Source organism: Microtus pennsylvanicus, chromosome 18 (genome assembly GCF_037038515.1).
Source record: "Microtus pennsylvanicus isolate mMicPen1 chromosome 18, mMicPen1.hap1, whole genome shotgun sequence".
In the NCBI taxonomy this organism is placed as follows: Eukaryota; Metazoa; Chordata; class Mammalia; order Rodentia; family Cricetidae; genus Microtus; species Microtus pennsylvanicus.
The window spans coordinates 7,121,211-7,141,439 of record NC_134596.1 but is presented as its reverse complement, the minus strand read 5'-3'; the positions used below and the strand labels follow the sequence as shown (position 1 = coordinate 7,141,439).

At 46.1% G+C, this 20,229-nt stretch overlaps 1 protein-coding gene across 2 annotated transcripts in view; it reads left to right on the top strand.

The window, feature by feature from the left end:
• Nell1 (neural EGFL like 1) overlaps positions 1-20,229 on the top strand; it is a 793,214-nt gene that overhangs the window by 60,623 nt on the left and 712,362 nt on the right. For both annotated transcript variants that reach the window (XM_075952299.1, XM_075952298.1), the window contains exon 3: positions 18,483-18,633. In XM_075952299.1, the coding sequence (XP_075808414.1) occupies positions 18,483-18,633 (151 nt within the window). The remainder of the gene's footprint in view (positions 1-18,482; positions 18,634-20,229) is intronic.

The following is a 20,229-nucleotide window of genomic DNA, read 5'->3' as shown; positions in this document are numbered from 1 at the left end:
AATAAAATGGAACAAAACAAAAGCAACAGCAAAAACCTTTCAAGATCTGTCAGGACTTCCAGTATGATTGATGTGGGCGTGCGTGTGTCTGCTTTGGGAATCTTACTCTCTCTCTTTTTTTTCTTTTTCTTTTTTTTTTTAACCACAAAAATGGAAGTTTGGTGTTCATCCATTTGGCAGTGTCTATTAAAGGTTCAATGGCCACTGCCAAACTCCCTGGCCTCATTTGGTCCCTTTGAAGACTGGGGTCTGTGGGAAGAAAGAGACAGCTGAGCTTCTCCAAACCCACAGCTCCTTGGAGGAGGGGCAGAAGCCGTCTTTATCATTGTTCGGGGGAATAAAAATGAGCCCCTGTTTTTGAGGATTCAAACTGCTGCCTTGTTTATTCCTGTCAAAGTTTCAGGCTTCTGATATACAAGCAGGAAGTACGTCTGCGTCTGTGTGGGTACATATGTCTGTGTGAGTGTCTGCTGGTATGTATATCTCTGTTTGTATGTCTGGCGTGTGTGTGTGTGTGAGTGTGTGTGTGTGTGTGTGAGTGTGTGTGTGTGTGAGGGAGGTATCTCTCTTTCTCCCCCTCTCTCTGTGTATGTGCCTGCTGGTATGTGTATCTCGGTGTGTATGTCTGGCATGTGTATTTGTGAGTGTATGTGTGTGTGTGTGTGTGTGTGATGTCTCTCCCCTTCTCTCTGTGTATGTGCCTGCTGGTACGTGTATCTCGGTGTGTATGTCTGGCATGTGTATTTGTGCATGTGTACCTGATGTGTGTGTGTTTCTTTCTCTCTCTGTGAGGTTGGAAGCGGTGGCAGTGGGATTCTAATTTGCTGCGCTCACAACCACTGTTAATATGCCTGGTGTTAGGGGGTGTCCATTGGTGACGAGGTGCAGTTTAATGTCACATAGCATCAGGTGAGACATGATACTTACACTCGAATCCTGAGAAACTCCATGTTCAATGGACCACCCATTCTCTTTGGCTTCAAACCTGTTCTGGGTTGGGGAGGGGTCAGAGTTCAAGGTTATGCTGGGTCTTGGAACATCTGGGTAAAGATGGAAAAAATGCAGACCTGCAGTTTCCAAAAACAGTTATAGCTGTGTGTGTGTGCATGTGCGTGTGTGCATGTGTGTGTGTGTGTGCATGTGTGTGTGCATGTGCGCATGTGTGTTTGTGTGTGTGTGCATGTCTGTGCGTATGTGCAGTAAGCAGGATAAAACAACAACATATGTTTAGGATTTGTGTCTAGTTTCCAGGTGATAACAGGGTTCACTTTCCTGAGCAATGTCACTAATGTGTTGTCGTCTCTGCTGAGTCGGAGATTTGTTTGTAAAGCTCCCCAAACAAAGATGCTACTTGGGAGGTTTGTCAAACTGCTCAGTCTGGAAGACCTGAATCTCCCAGTCTGTCAAATTCTAGGCAAGGGATGACTTTAAAATGTCTCTTTGGTCTTATGTGTTTGGAAACAAACTTTGAAGCAAGGGGGTGAGGGAGTTGCATTTGGAAGGAGGACCTGGAAGCCAGCTTGTTTTGTATGTGAGATATGACAAGATTCTTATAGATTTGCTTTAAAAAATGAAACCTCAGAAGGTGTAGTCTGACATCCCCGGGGCCATCTGATAAATGCTGATGGCTTGGCGACACGGCACACCGCTTCCCACTCCCTCCATTTCACATTTATTTCTTTGAAAGCCTCACTGAAGCCGGAGCTTAGAAGGTCTCTGGCAGCCTTTGCCGAGGAAAAACCCTCTCAGGAGAGAGTCTTGTGGTGCGTGGAACACCCACAGAGTGCCACCACATGAAGGGCCTCGCAGATGTCAGCCTGTCGAGACTATGGATTTCTTCGCAGGTCTGCTTGTGTTTCTTTGATTGAGCTATGTGAGGTCTTTTTTCAAGCTACCTTCTTAGCGAGTGGCGTGCCTTTTGGTTTTGGCGTTTGATCCCCAATTGCTTAGAAATGTCCTCAGCAAAAAAAAAAAAAATAAATAAACATGGCTTCAGGTGCTGTGGGGTGGTGAGGGGACACATGTGGTCTTTCTCGTAGCTAAGAGCCACCCAGAAACGGAAGCTGGTGCTGGTACACGAGTTCTTTGTACCCAGAATATGTCTGCTGTTACGGACGAGCCCTCTCCAATGGCTGCTGTCAACCTTGTCATATTTTATTCATGTCTTGCGTGTGTCTGGATGAAATAAGAAAAGCGAAGCACCACATCATAATTATGGTATAAGAAGATAAAATTGTTATTATTGTGACATGTTTTGAAGAATTTAAAAATCCTCCTAATAATTCACTTGGAAAAGTTCCTCAGACTGACTGAGTGTGTAGCACACATTTATGCCGTTCCTAGGCTCCTGCACTCAGTTCTGCCGGGATGCGCGGCGACAGGCTCTGCGCACACAGCGGATGAGCGTGTCTCTAGGAAGAGCGCTCCAGGAAGAGTTCCACGTAAGCGAAAATGCTGACAGTCGTTTTGCATCTGCCACGCTCACGTTATCACTCTCTAGTTGGTCCAAGTGCTGTATTCTTTTCTGCTTCTCAAGACTGACACTATTTTTGTGCAGTGGGGCACCTGGATCATCTGGTATGTCTGGTCTTGGGGGGAAATGTGTCAGAATAAGCCCACGTAAAAGGGTTACGCACACCCCACAGGCTAGCAGCACAGGTTTTAGACAGTAAGCGCAAGGCGCTGGTTTGCATCGTGCACGGAGGAAGGAGGCTGGACTGCTTTGAGGGAAAGGTGTGTCAGGCTCATTCCAAAGCCAAGCGTTGTCACACAGGTCTCCTCTGCTGAGTCAGGGCTCAGGTGCGTCTCGTGTATGAGGATTTATCTGGAGATGCTTATGGCCTCCCCTGACTTTGGTTCAGATGACACATGGACTCACTGTGCTGTGCCTTCCTTAACACTTGCTATCCTGGCTGTGGTACCGTCTTGTGCTGCCTGACTGAAAGCGGCCCGAGGAGGCTGCAGAATGCAAGGCTTCCCACATATTCGATGTGGAAGCTCATCCTGTATGATGTCATCCCACACGGCTCACAGTCCAGGAGGAAAGTGAGTGTTATTTTCAATATTGCTCATGGGTGGCCACGCACCCATCATTCGGATTCTGTGGGAGCCAGGCCATCGTTGTCACTTGCCACTGTTTTCTGGAGGAGGCACAGAGAGGCTGGTGGGTGGTAGTTGACAAGGGTTCCCAGCAATTGGCTTTACTTGTATACTTCCAGCTAGCTGCAGTTTTGTTTTTGATGTTTTATTCATACAGAAGCATCTGAGCAGCTTTCCTGGCCCACTTGCATGCATAGACGACAGGTCTAGGCTGAGAAACTCCTGTAATTTGTTTGCTCTGTCTCTAATTTCAGTGTGTACTTTTGGAAGCCTTCTCTTTCTATGAGTGATCGGATGGAGGAATGATGATGGTGATGGCAAAGATGATTCTGTGTGTTTTACCTTTAAAGAAGGCTTTACGTTCTCATTTACATACTGATCTTCAGGAGAGTCTAATACACTGTTGTGCACAGCCCATGGTCCTGGGTTCTGGTTGAATGCAAGGAATGACAGGTGTCTTGTCCTTGTGGAGTCCTTGTTTAAGTGCCACAAAGTGAGTCCATTAATCCATCCATCCACCCATCATCCATCCATCCATCTGTCCATCTGTCCGTCCAGTCACATACTCAACAGATATTGATTAACCATCCATGTATTAAGCACTGTTCTGGGAATGAGCATTGCAGTAGAGAAAAGACAAGAGTCTCTGTCTGTAACTCTACATGAGCCTTCTTTCCTACAGAGGTGGCCAAGGGTGATACACAAGTGTGCTAAAAAAGCGTTGACCTCATATTTATGTTGTGATGAAAGTAACAAGCAACACACACACACAACACATACACACACAGACACAGACACATGCATGCATATTTACACGCGAGCACACAGACACACATGCACACACGTGCACACACACAGACATGCACACACACAAGCAGACACACACACAGATACATATAGGCACACACACATACATAGGCACACACACAGATATGCACACACCGGTGTACACCCCCCGCATGTACACACACATGCATGCATGCACACAGACATACATACACACACACACACACACACAGGTGGGAGAGCTGAGCATGACCAAACAACTTAGGGAGAGGGTTGACTTTAAACAGAACTGTCAAAGCCAGGAATGGATCCACCTGTATCCCTCAGATTCAGATAACTTTAATAGGTGTGTAGATGTCCCAAGGAGGGTGGATGTCTGAGAGGATTCCAGAAGAGCATGGCCATGCTTAGATCATGTGAGATCATCTAAGTCAGGACAAAGAAGGAAGGTTTCATTCACAGTGCAGCAGGGGTTGCTGTAGGCAGAATAAAGCCCACCTCCAGCAAGAGATCACTTCATAATTTCCACACTCCAGGATGGTGTTATGGGGCTCTGCAGAGCTGATTAAGGAATTGGAAGAAGGCATCACATACTAGCTTATCCAGAGAGACCAGTAGAAGAAGAGGCCTTATGAGATGGAAACAGGAAGTCAGAGGAGAAAAGAGACGAGGAAGCAGAGGCAGAGGGAGATCATCAGAGGCTGTACTACTGAAGACGGGAAAGGAGACACAAGCCACAGAAAGCTGGAAAGCACACAAAAGTAGATTTCCCCGAGACACTAATCAGTTGTTCTTCTTGTTGTCAGCATTAAAGGAAGAAGGGATGACCTTGGCTCATCATTTGCAAAGACACAGTCCATCATGGCAGGGATGGCATGGGGGAGTTCATGACATCTGGAGCCTGTGTCTGGGACTCCACACACCTTACTGACAGGGAAGTAGCAAACAGACAGAGAGCATGCTGGGTTGTAAAACCACAAGACCCTCCTCCGGGGACACATTTCATCCCTTTAGGCTCCATGTCCTAAATGTTCCACAGCCCCCAAACAGCACCAATCACTGTGAACCAAACTCTTACGACAGTGGGTGTGTCTCACATTCAGTCAACGGTACTATCTGAACCTTGGCCATGTCTCTTAAGATCCCCAGGATTTGGGGGTCAAACAATCATGCCGTCTAAAGCCAGTGTGTCAGTGGAAGCTGCTGCAGTCAGATGTTTTGGGGATTTGAGATGAGAACTGAGGTGATCGAAATGAATGAACGGCTCTCTTGGATTCTCTGGTGTCCGTGGAGAAAGCAAGAAGAGAAGCAAGGGTTAGGAGATGGGAGGGAGAAACTAGGAGTGAGGATGGTGTAAAAGGAAGGATACTGATGGTGGATCGCTGGTACCCAGCAGGTCTGTAGAGTCAGGGGTCATTGTGGCAACTGAGGTGGAACCAGGACTTGCTGATGGGTGGGGCTTTCTGAGGACTTTTGACTCTCAGTAACTAGGCAAAGCAGGAGGTAATGAAGAAGCCTCAAGTTGGCCCAGCCATGGAGGAAGACCAGACAAGTGCAGAGCTGATTGGATAGAAAACCTGACAGAGGAGGTGAGACAATTAATTCTGGGCAGCTTCTGAGCAACACCTAAAGCCAGCTTGCCACCTGGCTACTGGTTTTTCAAGATGTCAATAGTATGATGTGTCTGTTCAGCTAAAAGTACTGGCTAGATGTATCCTCTCGGGCCAACTCTGAGACTACAGAGCCTGGCACAGGTAACTGGCACCACAGATTGGGTGTACGAATGATTGAATTTAGAAGCTAAATAAGAAATCGTCTTCAGCTGGGGTTCCAGACCCTTGGATAGGGGATGGCTAGCATTCCAAGTGGGAGGAGAGTTGTCATACATATGGGTGCATGGAGACTGGAGGAGTACTTCAGACACCTCCCTTCCTCAGAGAGCTTCCTGGGGGTCCAACTGTGGACAGAGAAGAATAACATGGTCGTAGGGAGCAGAGAGAAATGCCTCCTGTTAAAGTCAGATCTCACACAAGTAGAGACAATACCTCAGGGACCTAACAGGCGGTGCCCTTTGAAATGAAGTAGGAAATTGAAGAGGAGTGGTCCATTGAATTTGGACATGAACTAGGTTGTTTGCAATAATGATCAAAGACCAACCTTTGCTTCAGTCCGTATTTTGTTATTTATTTTGAAACTGTGCCAGTAAACAGGGCTTGTGGTTTCAGCTTCTTCGTGAAAAGGGAGAGGTGGGACAGTGGATAAACAGGATCCTGCAGCCAGAGTCACTGGGTTTGGTCTCAAGAAGCAAACAACATAGGCACAGTTCATTTTTAGGGTGACATTGGTGTTCAGTGTCGCTGGAATAAGACCTGTGAAAAATGGTAGGGATGAACACACACTGACCCTTTTCTGGAAAGATGCCCACACGTTTCTCGGGGCCACTCTTAGAAGTCTGGAGTGGCAGGTGGTCTATTTCTTGTCAGGAAAGCCTCACTATCCCCTCTCACTCTCCTTAGAAGGCCAGAAATGCACGGCTCTCTTAGATAACCCGCATGGTCAAGCCACACAGATAAATAGTGCGGGGAACCACTCCACAGCGGGTCAGGAGCTCACTAGCTAACAAGGCGTGTAATTGGATTAATACCCGGGAACGAGGAGCTGATGATGCACTTTTTAGGACAGCAGAAATAAAGGGGCTGAAAGCAAGCGTTACTGGACAGGTTCCATTACTGCCCCGTCCCCAGTGGACCTGGTGCATGCTTTATGGGTAACTGGATGAGAAGAGTGGGGGGCTTCCACATGAAGTCTTCCTAAGGACACGGAAACACTGGGTACCCTGGTTCATTAGGACCTTGTGTGTGGGTCCTGATAACACAACACTACATCCCATAAGTAAGTTCAGTGACTTTGCTGTTAAGATATTAAAAAGTGTTGGAGGTGAGAGAGTGCTCACTATTCTGACTTGCTCTTCTGACTTGCACAGTGTATACATGGACAGGATTTTCACTGCATGGTGCCCTGTGAGCAATGAAATACGAGCAGCGGGGACGCAGGTGCCATCACTTGTTAGCTGCCGAGCCTTGTGGGTCTCAGGTTTGCTTCATGATTCCTTACATCGTGAAAGGTTCTTTGCCCTCCTTCCCCTCTCAAGGGGTGAGGTCTCTGCACTGTTTGCTAGACTAGCCTGACTGGAACAAGCCAGTTTTCTCAGGAAGGACTCTCTCTAGCTTCCCTTCTCTGTCTCCATCAACGAATTAGGAGAGAAAGTCCCTTCCCTCTCCAGGTGCGGTCTCACCCGCTAGAAGGAGTTACACCCTTTACCTCTGAACTTGGACCTTGCCTCAGTGGTTTCCACCTCTCACTCCCACCCCCTTCCCTTAGTTTTCTTTCCTTCATATCCGTCAGAGGCAACACTGTCTTGTTCTCCCCGAATAACAAATTTGTGTAGTTTCTGAGGTGAGATGCTGCCCGGGTCCCTCAAGCCATTCCTTCACGTCTCCCTGACAGTTTGTTAATTAATATGGCTTTGGTCGTTGCATCCTATACCAAAGTCGGAACAATTTCCCAGGGGTGGGAAGTCAGACATTACTCCACTAAAGCAACTGAATTCCTTTTGTGTGTCTGAGACCGTTTCATCAGGGCTGTCTGCTTGGGGTTTGACACCTTGCTTTACAGGCTGTGAACTTTGGAAAGTGCTCTCTGGTTCGATGACAGGGGCATCTGGATTCTTGATAGAAAATTAAGCGATCTAGAGTCCCCAGTTGAGCCCAGGCTTGACGTTGTTTGGGTAGCTCTGAGAGGGGACTTGGGTTGTGTTTAGAAGCTGGGCAGTAAAATCACCTGCTGTCTTCCGTTAGTCAGATAGACGTGCATCTTCCAGGACTCAGCTTTCTGCTCGTGGATGTCACAACCATCTTCTTGCCCCAGAGGCTCGAGAACTTACCTCTGAAACACGAGCTGCTCACCCTAATAATTGTTCCGTTCTCGAATTTAATGAAAACCCATTAAACCGAAACAATAATTAAAATGAGACATCATCTCTGTAGGAGGCTTGCATATTAAGATCACCCTGAATTTCAATGCTGGCAGATTTTTATTCTCGAAAAAAAAAAAAAACCCAGCATTTGAAGTAGCATGTGAAAAATGATCATAACGAACAATCACGGGCTGGAGAGCCTAGCTACTGAACATGATGTCCCGCTGTTTAATATTGACATTGAGAAGATGTAGTGAGGTCAAGGCCAATGCAGTGTTTAAAAAAAATCTCTTTCATGACTAAAATTAGGACTTTGCATAAATGGGGATTAATTTTAATTAGGTCAGCCACACCGATCTAAACTTTTAATGCAAGCTCAGGATTGCACCTCAGTACACAGGCAGCTAAGAGTCTTGGAGGAGGCTGACTCTGGCATGAGCTTGGAGTACCGCTTGCTGACTGGCACTGGGCTGGGCTTAGGAAGCTATGCACAGGCAGACCTGCCGATTTACCAACACACACACCTTTGCTGCTCGCTGGAGGTGGGATCTTGATTTAGTCCCTTCGTTTCTTTGGGTCAGGCATTTTTTCTCTTTATAGAAGTTCTCTTGTGGTTCATGCAGTGGTTTTCACAGTTACGGAATGCACCATGTGTGTAGAGACACTTGGGAAATTGTCCTGCTCAGGGCGAGGCGTGTAACTTCACCATCCTCCTTTGCAAATGCCTCAGACACTTCCTTAGGGATGGCGCTGCCTGTGGACTCATCCTTTCATTATTATTACAGAGCTCTGAAAGGCAGGTATGGTAACCACCATGCTCCCTGTCATGATGATAATGGACTGAACCTCTGAACTGTAAGCTAGCCACTCCAATTAACTGTTTCCTTTATAAGAGTTGCCATGGTCATGATGTCTCTATAAAGCAAGACAAGCCATAAGACAGCAGGATATCACCATCCTGTCACAGACAAAGCACTTAAGATTGGAGAAAAGAAGCTGAGCTACCTACAGTGTCCAGGGCAGAGCTGGAAGCCAGGTCCTGAGAAGATGGGCAGTGTCTCCTGAGGTTGGCACCAAGTGGATCAGAGTTTGAATTCTACCTACTCCACAACAGGCATCTTTGCTCTGCACATCACCCACAGGATGACACAGGAGCACTGATATCATCAGGCTGCTTTGAAAAAATTTTGGAATGCATTTAAAATCCTTAGTAAGAAGTGAAAATTTAAAACTAGATGTTAATCGGTTGGAACTAGACTGCAATGGCCAGAAATCCCATTGACTCTCTTGTAAGCAAGTGGGAGCTGGAACAGGCTGTCAAGCCTGCTGTGGCCAGCAACACCAGCTCACCTGTCTTCTCCTCTCCCACTGGCCCATACCCATATCCGGCCACAAGTGTGGCCATTGCATCCGCTCAAGCTGCAACAGTGCTGGCTTTGGATGTTGTTTGGTACTTCCACATTCTATAGGATCTGGGCTTTTATTCCAGGCATTCCAAATGCCATGTTCTTTTTATGGGGAGACTCTATCTTAAGAGTTAGAATCAACAACTTAATTTATCGTAGTTGTACTATCTGCATGGGGTACATGTGATTTATTCTCATTTGGGGAGTGAGGGGGTCCTAAGTACAGAGGGGTTAACTGTCCCAAGGCTACACACCAGTAGATAAACCTGGAATCTCAGCTGGGCCAGGGGGTCATAGCTGTTCTGGAATCCCTGCTACTCAGGAGGCTAAAGCATGGGAGTCACAAGTTCAAGGCCAACCCATGAAGAACCTTTTCTTTATGAAGACCCTGGTGTTAAAAGGAAACAGAAGAAAAGTGCTGTGGAGGTGCTTCAGTGATGGATTGCTTGTCTAGAATGTGTGCAGCCCTGAGTTTAATTGCCACTATCAAGCATAACACACACACACACACATGCACACACACATGCACACACACACACATGCACACACACATCCACACACACACACATACACACACCATGCACACATGCACACATCCACACACACATGCACACACATATGCATGCACACACATTGGGGATCTAGATCCTGGGCTGTTAACCACCACTCTGTATTGTCCTTGAAGGGCGTGAACCACCAGGGTCACCTCTCACCCCGGGAGATGCAATGCCTTGAGTTAGAGCAGTGCTCACTAAAGATACTTATGTGGGGAACAAGAGAGTGAGTGGATACCTGGGTGGGTACTTCACAACGCTCGGCGATGAAGATGCCTTTCTATCTTCTGAAGGATGCAGGCGGCAAACCTTATAGGAGGCAGCATTCTTGCTCAAGCCCAGTGTCTCTTCCCGTGCATGGAGCTGCATATTTCCATGCAGTGGGCACATCTGCTTGGCTCGAGCACCCTTGACAGAGCAGATTAAAAGCAGGTTTGAGGGAACTTGAAGACAAGTTATTGCTCCTTTCCTGAACTATCTTGGCAGACATGGACATAGGGTCTGGGTGCCAAGGGTTGAGTGCCCTGTTTTAGTTTAAACGTCCTATCAGGCCATTTGGAGCTGACTGGTCCTTCCCTTCCAGGAGACAGATTGGTTAGAAGTTTCCTTCACCCTCTCATCATCTCGGTATCATCTGATATCATCATATGTCGTTTTCCATCAGGTGTCTATACCCTAATTCATTCTCTACTCTTCTATAGCCTGTGGTTAAATAATAAAGTCTCAGTAATGTTAAAGAAGTCTTTAGTTCGTCCCCCTGTGTGTTTTCTTGTCAGCCAAATGGGCAGGCATCCATATCTTTATGACTCCCATGCGTCCGAGTCAGGATGGGATGATGGGTACGAGAAGACTCATCAGGTGCTGCAGAGAGGCAGTCTAAAACGTGGACGTCTCGTGACGGAGGTTGGGTTGGATTGATTTGTCTTGCTGGTATCATCAAACGTGCAAGGAGAGCTCGGCTGCCTCACACACCCTCTCTCACTAGTGGAATTATGGGGGCACCAGGATGTCTTTTGATGGAGTCAAATAGTAATTACACAAATTAATTAGCGCTTAGTGTCCTAGGTCTCCCCGGGCTCCATTCCCTAGTGGAAGAGCTGGACTGCTCACCTAGATTTATTGTGCCTTTGCTAGCTTGCTATTGTCTCAACAGGTTGGTGTCACGTGTATGCCCCTCACCCCCTTTATTATATTATGTTTAGGACTTTGCCTTCCAGACCGTCTTTATTAATCAAGTGATTGGCTCTCTACCAGGTGTGTGCCAGGATCTGTGGTAGTAGGTCTGAGTACCCAGTAGCAAGCAGTTTCTCATGGGATCTGCAGTAGCGTGAGGAAGATAATGTGAATAAGTTGATCACATGCAAAAATGATGGCGCGCACACACACACACACATACACAACTGGCGACTGTGGTATAGATACGGTGAGGACAGACAGACTACAGGGGATGGCTGGCCTGAGGCAGTCAGAGGCAGCTGGTTCTTGAAAACTTGCTGCAGTTGGGAGCAGAAGAATGGGAATGCTGTGCCCAGAGGAAGGGCGGTGGGGCTTGTAATCTAAAGCAGGGGCAGTGGCTGAGTGGGGGAGGAGAGAGGTAGCAGGTCAGCAGGGTACCAGGGGAATGCCGGGGAACATGGTGGTCCTTGCTCATGACCGCCATGCTGCTTGTCCTGTGCCTTGACTCATGACCCTGGCTTGCCCAGGGTGCATCTTTGTGACTGAGTTTCTTTAGCTGCCGGCATTTGCCTCATGAAGGATTCTTCCCTCATCTGCCCAGGGTTTCCTGACTGGCTCTGGAATGCTCTGCTGTGGGCTTGTCCTGGGGGCTTGTCTCTTTCCACAGACATAGACACCAAGACTGCACCATGACAAACGGCAGATGTCACAGACTTAGGAATGGATTCCGTTGGATGAGATCGCTTACAATCTTTGGGCTGTGGTCTCCTAGCCCAGTGTCCTTCATAACATTATTTACATTTTGCAAGTCTTATTTTCTTTTCTTTAAAAAAAACCATTTTACTATTTTTAAACATGTCATATGTCTGTGTGTTGTATTAGGAGTGGCGGGCTGTGTCCCGCCACCCGGCTAGCTTTACACCCGAAATAATTATACGGAAACTGTATTCCTTTAAACACTGCTTGACCCATTAGTTTTCACCTCTTGTTGGCTAGCTCTTACATATTGATCTAACCCATTTCTAATATTCTGTGTAGCACCACGAGCTGGCTTACCAGGAAAGATCTTAACCTGCGTCTGTCTGGAGCGGGAGAATCATGGCTACTGCCTGACTCAGCTTCTTTCTCCCAGCATTCTGTTCTGTTTACTCCACCCACCTAAGGGTTGGCCTATCAAATGGGCCTAGGCAGTTTCTTTATTAATTAACCAATGAAAGCAACAGATTAGAAAGAAATCACTCCCACATCAGTCTGTGGATCTCTCTCCCTCTCTTTTTTCCTCCCTCCCTCCCTCCCTCCCTCCCTCCCTCCCTCCCTCCCTCCATGTGAGAACAGTACCAGAAGGCATCAACTCTTTATCCTCCTTCTTGCCTGTGCTTGGCCCTATGATTTTGTTTCTTTGGTCTGTGACTGAATGTGTTTCACGGACCTCTCAGTTGATATCTAGGTTCTACTTGAACTTGATCCACCACGGGCATTTTTCTTGTTCCCTCATATAGATGGGATATTCTCAGGGAACACTGTGAACACGCATCGGAGCAGTAGACCTCAGCAGTGCGGCCTTCGCTGCAGGCTCCCATTAATTCACATACACTCGCTGTTCCTTCAGCTCTGGGAAGAAGTCGGCTTCTGCAGAGGAGGTGACTTGCCAGTATCTGCGGAACTGAAAACTTTCATTATTAATTTGGAAATTGAACAAAGAAGAACAATTAGAGAATCTGGGCACTTAATAGATGGAAAAATACCGTTTTTCGCTACGTGTCTGGGGCAGAATAAATCAGTTAACATTAATGAGAAGATATTGAGGCCGAGGCATCAAATAGCTCAGTCCTTGATCTTCAGCAGTTGATTATGGGGTTCAAAGAGAAGTGTCTTGTCCAAGGCCACCCACCCAGCTAGTTATCTGCCAAATTCAGAGTAGCCGCTGTGATGTGAGGTCTGCACTCGTGTCCTGGTCTCTATGCTGTGGGAAGTGGGGTGGCTTTTGTTTGTCCTTTGTCTAAATTCAGGCCTGTGCTTCCTTGACAGTGATGAGAACACGTCAAGTCTTTGTATTCTACCGGGCATTTCTCACAGTTTCCTCTGGGAGGCGCTGGTGGGGTCTTTTTTTACTTGCATATATTAATCATTTATGAAGAGACATGTAAAATATAGGATGCAAAAATGCTCAACCTTCAAGGTTGGATGAGCAAGGAAAGACTGGTGGAGCCAGTTTGGACTGTTCAGGGGTGTCCTCTACAGAAGGGAGGGAGTTGGCTCCAAATGCCATCTTATTTAACCAGATATCCACTGGCATTTGAGAAAGATCAATTTACCTCCTCGTTTTGCATATTTTTTTGAGTGCAATACATGTAGTTATTTAAAGCGAAAATATAAGTAAGGAAAATAAATGAGGCAATCAGTATATCTAAATTGGATGCCTTCTTTGTGTCAGGCATAAAGAATGGGGGTCAGACTCTGAATAAATAGATACGCTGCCCATCAAGGAGCCTGCAGTCTTTCAGGGGAGAAAGTAAACAACACACAGACTGTGGCTGCTACACGAGGAGATAACGAGCTGATCACAATCTGTGTGCAGAGGAGTCGTGTGGACTCACTCACTAGTGGGAAGAGGGACGTGCCTGCGGAGCCCGCCCTGGCTCAGGGACCGCCGCAAGAGTTCCGGGAGGGGATCCAGGTGTGTGCAGAGCTCCCTGGGAAAAGAGAAGAGGCAAAGATGTTGAGGCAAGGGTGTGTTCCCCTAGCAAATGTAAAGGAGTGGACGCCATCAGGGAGGAAGGCGCCTCAGATCTGTCCGCCGCTGATTTCACTGGAATCGCGATGGAACTGGACTTTATCCCAGGGGCAGTGGGAAGTCACTACAGAGTTTTAGCAGGAGGCGATCATAATCCAAACATATGCTTTTAAAATAGAGCATTTGGCTGCTGTGTGCAAGGTGGGGAAAAGAAGGTAGTAGGGAAAGGTGGGACTTGTTACAGGTCAACTGCGGGTGTCTCGAGGGTGTGTGGGAGTGGCCGGGGCATGCGATGTGAGAGGGAAGTGGGGCCCCGTAAAGAAATTCCAGCCATGGGAGTCATGTGACCTGCTCTTGGATTGGATACGGAGGCAGAGAAGTGGGGAGTACTAAGATCAGTTTTCAGTGTTTGACTTGAGGAACTGGGTGTCACATTTATACAGACTGGAAATCGGGGTGTTGGAGGGCTGGGTAACAGAGTGAGAGTCTTGTCACTATAGAAGGTTGAAACACCAACTAGAATCTGGAAGGGCATATTAAGTAAGGAATTGCGTATGTAAATCTTGCTTAAGAAGGGCTTCCGAAATGGGAAGTTCACTTGAATGCACTGGCACAGGAGACCACTTCCTATATATAATCTTAGTGGCACAGACACTGAGAGAAACATTTAATAAATGGGACTTCCTGAAACTGAGAAGCTTCTGTAAGGCAAAGGACATGGTCAACAACAAACAGACAGCCTACAGAATGGGAAAATATCGTCACCAGCCCCACATCAGACAGAGGTCTGATCCCCAAAATAGGCAAAGAACTCAGGAAATTAGTCATCAAAAGAACAAATAATCTAATAAAAAATGGGGTACAGACCTAAACAGAGAACTCTCAACAGTTGAATCTAAAATGGCTGAAAGTCATTTAAGGATATGTTCAACATCCTTAGCTATCAGGGAAATGCAAATCAAAACAACTCTGAGACTCCATCTTACTCCGACACGAATAGCCAAGATCAAAAACACTGATGACAATGTATGCTGGAGAGGTTGTGGGGAAAGGGGAAAACTCCTCCATTGCTGGTGGGAATGCAAGCTGGTACAGACACTTTGGACATCAGATTGGCGATTTCTCAGAAAATTAAGAAACAGCTTTCCTCAGGACCCAGTAATAGGACTTTTGGGTATATACACAAAGGATGCTCAATCGTGCTACAAGGACATGTGCTCAACTATGTTCATAGCAGCATTGTTTATCATAACCAAAACTGGAAACAACCTAAATGTCCTTGAATGAAGAATGGATAAAGAAAATGTGGTACATTTATACAATGGAGTACTACACAGCAGAAAATAGTAACGACTTCTTGAAATTTGTGGGCAAATGGATGGATCTTGAAAATATCATATTGAACGACGTAAACCAGACCAGAAAGACAAATATCATAAGTTCTCACTCATAAGTGGCTTTTAGACATAAAGCAAAGCAAAACCAGCCTACAATTCACAATCCCAGAGAATCTAGACAACAATGAGGACCCTTAGAGAGACATACATGGATCTAATCTACATGGGAAGTAGAAAAAGACAAGATCTCCTGAGTAAATTTGGGGCATGGGGACTTTGGGAGAGGTTAGAAGGGGAGGGGAGGGAAAGGGAGGAGAGTGGAGAAAAAATATAGTTCAATAAAACCAATTCTAAAAAACGCTTGGACTGGGCAGTGGTGGCACACATCTTTAATCCTAGCACTCAGGAGGCAGAGGCAGGCAGATCTCCGTGAGTTTGAGGCCAGCCTGGTCTACAAGTGAGTTCCAGGACAGCTACAGAGAACCCCTGTCTTGAAAAACAAAACAAAACAAACAAATAAAAACAAAACAGAACAAGAAAAACAAAAAACAAAACAAACACAGCAACAAAAAATAGAGCTCTCAGTTGTGGGTTTTAATTTGGCGGCCTTTGGTCAGGGGCTAGTTATCCAAAGGCGAGAGAGAGGGAGGTGAGCACACTGTGCGCACCATGGCCAGTGTGGCAGGGCAATGGGAGTGCTGTCTGCCCAGAGCAGGCAGTGTGACCGAGTGCAGCCCTCTTTCCAATGGGCCTTGCATCTGACAGGAGCTCTTAAAGCAGCTACTCCCAGTTTTATGGCTCCTAATTAATGAATAGAGAAGAACTAAAGAAAGCAGAGAAGCTCATCTCGGGAATCTGTAATTTTTCCTGGCAGTAAATCTAGACGAATTTATCGGGAGGATTTCCCTCAGCCCTAATGATAAAAAAATAAAGTTAATAAAATTTGGACAATGTTCTCTAGTTTGTGAAATAAATTGTTCCCATGTTAGTAAAATTAAAAGATGTTTCAGGAAGTGTGCAGGCATGATTGTGTAGAAGACATAGAAGCATTTCTTCTTTTTTTTAAGACTTACTTATTTTTATGTGTATGTTTCTGTTTTGTCTACCTGTATGTCTGTACACGATGTGAACACAATGCTTATAGAAACCAGAAGTGGGCCTAGGGTCTCCTGGCACTGGAATTACAGACAGTTCTTAGCTGACATGTAGGTGCTGGAAATCAAACCCAGGAAGAACACCAAACGTCCTTAACCACTGAGCCATCCTCTCCAGATCCCACAGAAGTGCTCTTTACGTGGCTGCCTCTTGTCTCAGTCTGTGGCAAGGAAGCCGTATGGCACTCAGTGATAACACTCGTTGAGAAGTGAGTGGCAGGCATGTGGGTTTCAGCCTCCGGCTGCCTCTGTGGTGGGACTCCCTGTTTTCTCTCATTTGCAGCCCAGACTTCTGCTAGAGAGACTGTGCTCTTCTCTGCCTGTGCCACAGGGCTCGGTGAACCAGAAGCCAAGCTGGGCAGGCTGTGAGAGATCATCTTGCCCCTTCCCTTCATGCTCATGAGAAGATGGAGCTTCCGTCAACCATTCAACGGCTTTTGTTTTTAGATATCACTATTTAGTTTTGAAGATACATCCAGGTCGTAGTACAAGTTTGCAATGTGGTTTACACAAATATTGAAGTTTCATGGTCTGTACTGGTCCCCCTCACTTGGAGAAATAACCAAATAATTATCACATGGTCAGAAAAGTAGAGCAGAGTACCACCAAATATACTGTTAGGAATCATTTATTTTTTGTTATAATACATTTGCATCATTTCTACCTTCTCTGTCTTCACTCTAACCCTTCTATATATACCCTGCCTTGCAATCCTTTAAATTCATGGTCACTTTTTTTCATAATTTTTTAAAATCTAAAATTATTTTTTTGAGAATTTCCAATATAAGCATTGTATTTACAATTTCCCATGTTTGCTCACATTCCTATCAAATTCATGATGTCTTTAATTATTATTATTGTTACATACACATAGACATAGGTGTGTGTGTGTGTGTATCTACTGAATCCATTGAGTGCTGCTCAGTATGCATGTGTTTAGGATTTACCACGTGGGATTGGATAACCTATCAGTGGCTCAACTCTGATTCTCCCTTTCTCAGAGCCATTGAGTTCCTATAGCTTTTTATCAGGGTGTGGTGGAGCCTGTGAAAACTTCCCCTAACCACACTGGTGTGTCAAACTGGTATTGTTATGCAGGCCTTGCTTAGGCAGCTGTATTATTGAGATTTTATGGGCATAACATCCCTGTCATGTCTAGAGACCACTACCCAATGCAGGCATCCTAGTCCTCTGGCTAAAGATTAAAAGAGTCAAACAACTTTAAAAAATATTTATTTACTCCTCTCCTCCCAGTCCCTTCCCACCATTTCCCCTCTGCCCCTCATCCATTCCTCCTCCATTTCTAGTCATAAAATGGCAGGGCTCCCATGAATTTTAGACAAAGAAACCAAAATCATACAATGCCAAGTTTGCCAAGCAACTCTTGATGCTTACATGCCCTCCTCTGCAGTGTCTTCCCCAGCTTTGGTCCTTTGGTGACCAGTTCTGACGCTGGGAGCTAAGTGGGATGTGTGAAGTATCGAGCTAATGCTTGGAGCATCGTGATGAGGATGTCCCTGTCGTCGTGCGCTGATGCTGGAGACAGAGACACCGAAGCAGAAGCAGGGTTAATGGATCATGACCTCTAGGCCCTGCAGAGTCGGTCTCAACCTTAGCGAATGTAAGGAATTGTGTTCATAAGAAACGCAATCCATCCCATGTTTGCAGAGTTCTTCCAAGCACAGTTATGGATCAGCCGCGTGGATTGGCCTTACTCTTTAAGCAAGGATGGAGCTGTCTGGCACTGTTAGTGCTATATCTTTGTAGGTACAAGGCAAGGACAGATGCGTGTTGGAAAGACAGAAGCCGAGTCCACGAGGAACAAAGAATTTGAAGCTCATTCGTTATCCTTGGGTCCTGCCAGGCCTGAGATTCTCTGACCCTCAGGATCCCCGTTACCTGACAACCTCCAGCCTTATTTATAGCGACTCAATTGATTTTTTTTCAGGAGGCCAAATTGCTTATTATCCCATCAAAATTTATGTCAGAAAACCACCGTCTGGCCTACTGTGACTTGTCAAAGTGACCAGTGGGCATGGTGACAGAGACAGCATTTCTGGGGTTTTTGTGGAGTGAATGTAGCTGTGTGGGGTGATGAATGGGGCCAGGAAATGAAAGCTATGGACAGAAGAGGAGGAAAAAGCAAGCTGGGCTCTTCTTAAGTGTTTCACTTGTAACTTCACCCCATTTTCTTCTTCTTCCCATACTCCTGTTTCCCACGCCTCTCCTCTTCACCCTGCTTCTCCTTTTTGGTCCCTAGATGTGCAGAGAGAGATCCACTCGGCCCCTCACGTCAGCGAGAAGCTGATCCAGTTGTTCCGGAATAAGAGTGAATTCACCTTTTTGGCCACAGTGCAGCAGAAGCCGTCCACCTCAGGGGTGATACTGTCCATCCGGGAGCTGGAACACAGGTAGGAAACACTTTCTTTTTTTTTAATTAATTAATTGTTTGTTTTTTGAGAGAGTCTCATTATATATCCTAGGCTGATTTGAAACTTTCTGTATAGGTAGGATTACACTTCAACTTTTGGTGATCCTTCTGCCTCTGCCTTTTGTCCCGAGAATACAGGTGTGTGCCACTATAGATCTTGGAGACAGATCTTGACATTTTAAAGACTCTATTTGTAAGGAAAGGAGTATATAAGATACCTTGGGGTCTGGAGATGGGGACCATGTGGAAGCAGCCACCTGAGGTCTAGTTTCTGCTGAAGATATTAATGGTAGAATTTACTTCCCAGTAAGAATTTATTTTGGGCAAAATGATTGTGTACTTATTCTTCAAAGACCACACATGAGTCAGTCTTGTTATCTTCTAGTTCACTTCATTTGTACAAAACCACAGCCTACCTGGCATATTTAGGTCACCAGACTTGTTAATCACCTGGATTTAACAACTTTCTGTAGAGCCTCCATTGAGTGTTTCCATGGAAACTATACTCGACATCAGGATGCTGAGGTGACTACCCCTACACCTCTCCACGTTCACTCTGAGTCCCGGAGAAGCTCAGAGGGAGCATGGACAAATGGGTACAAAGACTCTGGATGCAGAGCTAGGAGCTTGTCTTGGAGGAGACAAGGTGGGCAGGGCCAGTCCTATGTGAGGTTGGAGAAGCTGAGGAAGGCTCCAGTGGACATGATGGTTATATAAAGACGTGAATGTTGGGGGAAGGCTCAGTGCATGCTTGCTGTCAAGCCTGGCAACTTCAGTTGAGTCCCTGGTCCCACCTGGTGGAAGGATCCCCTGCAAGCTGATACCCGTGGTGTGCACAGACATACACACTTACAAAATTTAAAGAGGTGGGGTACTGTATGACAGTCTGAACAGGAAGGAGGCTCTTGGAACTGAAAGAGGATCAGGCTGGAAGGCAAAGAGAAAGCTGTAACAGAATTCCCAGGGAAGGGAACGGGAGTTTGGAATACTCCATGAGAGGTATAAGGAGGAGCTGGGGACTGCAAACTCAATGCCATATGGAAACCTTAGATGCAAGCCTCCAGAGGTATGAGTTCTAGGTTTAAGAACACCCATGCTGCCCTCAGTGGGATGTCTCCATCAAATCCCTCCATCCCGGGCTCAGGGAACCCTGCGGAAGAGGCAGAGTGTAAGAGCCAGAAAGGATGGAGAACACCAAGGATCAAGGCCTTCTAAAGCAACCGGATTGGCCACAGATGAACTCAGAGATGAGGCAGCATGAGCTGTACCTGATGGGGTCCTAGAGCAGAGAGGAGGAGTGGGCACCAACCATCCCTAACCCAGAAACCATCTCCAATTGATAACCACTTGTAAACAAAAATTTAATTTTCTCTGAGGGAGTCTCACTGGGGAAACACCCTCCTCTTAAGTCTAGGCTGCATGTTCACAGTCGACAGCCAACAGAAAATGAACTTAGCAACTTGTTTTAAGACTTCTTGTCTCCTAGTGACATAGCATGGCTTTCAAAAAATTATATATAATATTATACACACATATAACTTTTCTCTTTCTTTTATACCCTATAAATTCTTTGTAT